Source organism: Spodoptera frugiperda, chromosome 22 (assembly GCF_023101765.2).
Source record: "Spodoptera frugiperda isolate SF20-4 chromosome 22, AGI-APGP_CSIRO_Sfru_2.0, whole genome shotgun sequence".
Classification (NCBI taxonomy): Eukaryota; Metazoa; Arthropoda; class Insecta; order Lepidoptera; family Noctuidae; genus Spodoptera; species Spodoptera frugiperda.
The window spans coordinates 7780554-7784358 of NC_064233.1; the positions used below are offsets into that span (position 1 = coordinate 7780554).

Genomic DNA, 3805 nt, shown 5'->3' on the forward strand with positions numbered 1-3805 from the left:
TAAAACTTAAAGTACACACGATGCCACTGTAATGTACACCCATTTTGTCACAAACTAAGTCCCATGTATAAGGGCTATTGCCATACACCGAGCACATTTACAGACTCCACATTGCTTCTGAGAAATTTTCGAAAAACTGCTGTGCCCAGCAACAGCCTTTACCCGCCCGGGTTCGAACCCGAGTCCCTTGTCCGGCAGTGGCACTTGCAAGCACTCGGCCAAAAATCACAAATGCCTGGTTATATTGCTCAAAGGCTGTTGAGCCAGGATTGTGTTCAAGTAAGCGATCACGGGTCGGCAGACGTAGCTTGTGTCGGCAGACTTCCTACTAGGTGGAGCAACGACATCGTCAGAGTCGCGACAGCCAAAGGATGCAAGTGGCGAGTTGTCGTTGGACGTGGAGGAGTAAGAGTGGGCAGTGTTGGGGAGACGTCAAGTGTCGGAATGGTCAGTGTGTGGTGGGGCGGCGGCGGCGTGCGGCGGGCCGGCCGCCACGCCGGGCTGGCTGGAGCGCCTCGCCAAGGACCTCGCCGCGCGCGCGCCCTCCTCGCACCGCCTCAAGACCACCGCCGCGCCCAACCCCACCGAGCGACGCTTCGCCGCCTGGATCGGTCAGTTCTTTATTTATATTTATTTATTTCACTTCCACACACAGGTAACTGTGCAGACTCTAACTACGGTAGTTTTCTACTAGTCAAATTCAATACTTTTATCGAAATGTCAAAAACGTTACTTTTCTATGAATTTTGTAGGAGATCGCAATTTTTGACGTCATAATTTTTGCGTCAAATAGCATATGTACTTACATCTCTAAAATTAGCTAGAAAAATTAAATTAATAAGTATATAATTATAATATTATTTTGGGATGTTTTATTGTATTGAAATGTCAAAATAATTTATTTTTGACCTAGGAAACTACCCAATTGTTGTAAACTTGCTTATTTCTTTAACACATTGAACACCGCCTTTTGCCTTCAACAGTTTTCTATTGGCAGTCAAAGACTTAACATACGTTATTCCACACTAGGATTTTCTCTTGTGTCGTTGGTGCGTTTACAAATATGCAAGTTTACATACACATAACACACAGACCCAAAATAACAATTTGTGGATCACACAAAAAGTTGCTCCGTGCAGGAATCAAACCCACTGTTGTTGTGCAACAGCCGGCTGCCCAACCACCGCACCAACCTGCAGTCAGATGACATAATATTTCAATTAATATACCAAGATTATATATATAATTTGTTAATTTATTGATATATTTTTTTTATTTTTTTTAAATACGTTGACATATACGTTGGCGTTTACAAACATACAAGTTTACACACACATGACACCCAGACCCAAAACAACAATTTGTGGATCACACAAAGAGTTTGTACAGGAATCGAACCCACTACACGTTGTGTGACAGCCGGCTGCCTAACCACCACACCAACCGTACAGTCGATTTAAATAATATACCAAAATGATATAGTTTGTTAAGAAATTGATGTACCAACAACAATAAAATACAACTGCCAAACAAAGGATTTCACATTTGATTCCTAGTTCCAAAATTAAGCAAGGTATTGCTAAACATTTTACAGTTTTTCCTAAATGTCTCATATACTGGACACAATTAAATTAAAGAAATTTCGAAAAATCAAAAAAAGCCCATAATATCACTCGAGACCCCTTGTTTTTTACATAATATCAAAATTTATAATTTGCATATTTCTTTATTCCAGACCATAATCTACTCCTATTCCAAATTTCATCCCGATCCCTTCAGTAATATTGACGTTATTACATAACAAACATACACACAAACTCATGATATATTTGTATATTGCAGGTGGGTCCATCCTAGCGTCGATAGGTTCCTTCCAGCAGATGTGGATATCTTCGCAGGAGTACGACGAGGGCGGCAAGGGCCAGCTGGAGAGGAAGTGTCCGTGATGTAGCACTGTGTACATATATATACACACGTTCTTATATAGCAGTTGAGGATAGCTGGTACATGTAATTATATAAGGATTTTGTACGAGAATTCACGTTTATTTGTGATACCCAGAGTCGGATTGAACCTATAGAGTGGCCTAGGCAAGTGTAATACCTCATAGGTTATATTGCTTTTGTTTAAAAAAAAAATGTTGCCCCACACTAGGATTTTCTCCTGTGTCGTGAATGCGTTTACAAACATACAATTTCACATACACATGACACCCAGACCCGAAACAACAATTTGTGGATCACACAAAGAGTTGCTCCGTGCGGGAATCGATCCCGCTACCCGTTGCGCGGCAGCCAGTTGCCCAGCCACAGCACCAACCGTGCAGTCTATATGTGGTGAGAATTTAGATTATCCACCTAACATCACGTGTATAATTTTCAATACACAAAATATAAATGTGTTAAACATTTTGTATGTAATACAAGTACCTAAAAATATCATCTATATCGGTTTAAGTTTAGAAATGCATAATTGTAATTATACTCTTTCATAATGGAAGTGGAACAACCCACACTACTCCCCGTTTTAAAGTTTCAGAATCCCGCAATTGCGGTAAAAATAAATACACACGTGATATTGATTTTATTGTAACTTTCGTGAGACATACTAAATTAATTATTATGTTGTCGGCTTACTCACGTAATGTTTTGACGAGGAACTCGACTAGTTTCAAGCCATGCTAGAGGCTCATATTCATGAGCAGCATTCCGCGACACACGACGCGGCGATTGTCGCGCTGCTACTGGCGATTCGAGCTACGCGCCCATCGCGCCCTCTGCCTGGAATCAACACACACACACACACACACACTGGAACACGTGATATTGTATAAAGTCCCCCGTCCCCGATTATTTTATCAACCCCCCCCCCCTAATTGATTCTCACGTGATTAATGTACGTCCCCCTATGCACGCGTGTCTCGCGGCGTCCATCTGTAACCTGCCGCCCTAACCACTTGTCCAGTCTGTCTTTATGGGAATAATACGACTCTGGTGATACCTCTAATCTTGTACGTATAGATACTATAGCGTTTTGTAATACAATATACATAATTAACCTTTCAATAGGCTAGTTTCCAGTTAGTCTTTAATACCAAGTTCATGAATTTTGTATTGTGACGCGAATGTATGTATGAGATCGACTAATACAAATAATTAGTTATAACTCGCGCAAATGTTACTATGTATGTGTGAGATCGACTAATACAAATAAGTCGTTATAACTCTCGCAAATGTTACTAAGTTTTGCTAAAATATATATCAAGAGTAAAGTACAACGTCTACCCATTTAATGAAAGCGTGAATCTTTTTTAATATGTATCCTTAGTACGAGTTTGCTTTACGTTTAAAGTAATCGAAACGAGAGCGCGTTCGGCGCTCTGATTGGCCGGCTCAAATAAACCAACCAATCAGAGCGCCGAACGCGCTAACGTTTGGATCTCATCAAACATAAAACACACTCGTAGTAAGCCCTCTAGTATCATCAAGATACCAATTTTATTATAACTTTCGTGAGACATACTAAATTAATTATTATGTTATCGGTTTACTCACGTAACTGTTTGACGAGGAACTCGACTACTCTACAGTAGCAGCGCGACAATCGCCGCGTCGTGTGTCGCGGAATGCTACTCATGAATATGAGTCTCTAGCATGGCTTGAAACTAGTCGAGTTCCTCGTCAAACAGTTACGTGAGTAAGCCGATAACATAATAATCAAGAAACCAATTATTATTCTCCTATATAACGACTCCCCTTATTGAAATAAGGATGTATACGAACATATCGCCGCAATTATTAACATC

General features: G+C 40.6%; 1 protein-coding gene across 1 annotated transcript; it reads left to right on the top strand.

The window, feature by feature from the left end:
- Window positions 1–231: 231 nt before the first annotated feature.
- LOC118279603 (actin-like protein 6B) lies at window positions 232–2361 on the top strand. Its single transcript, XM_050702472.1, has 3 exons — window positions 232–279; window positions 413–611; window positions 1843–2361. The coding sequence occupies exons 1-3, from the start codon at window positions 232–234 to the stop codon at window positions 1944–1946; spliced, it is 351 nt and encodes a 116-aa protein (XP_050558429.1). The 3' UTR covers window positions 1947–2361.
- The last annotated feature ends 1444 nt before the right edge of the window (window positions 2362–3805 follow it).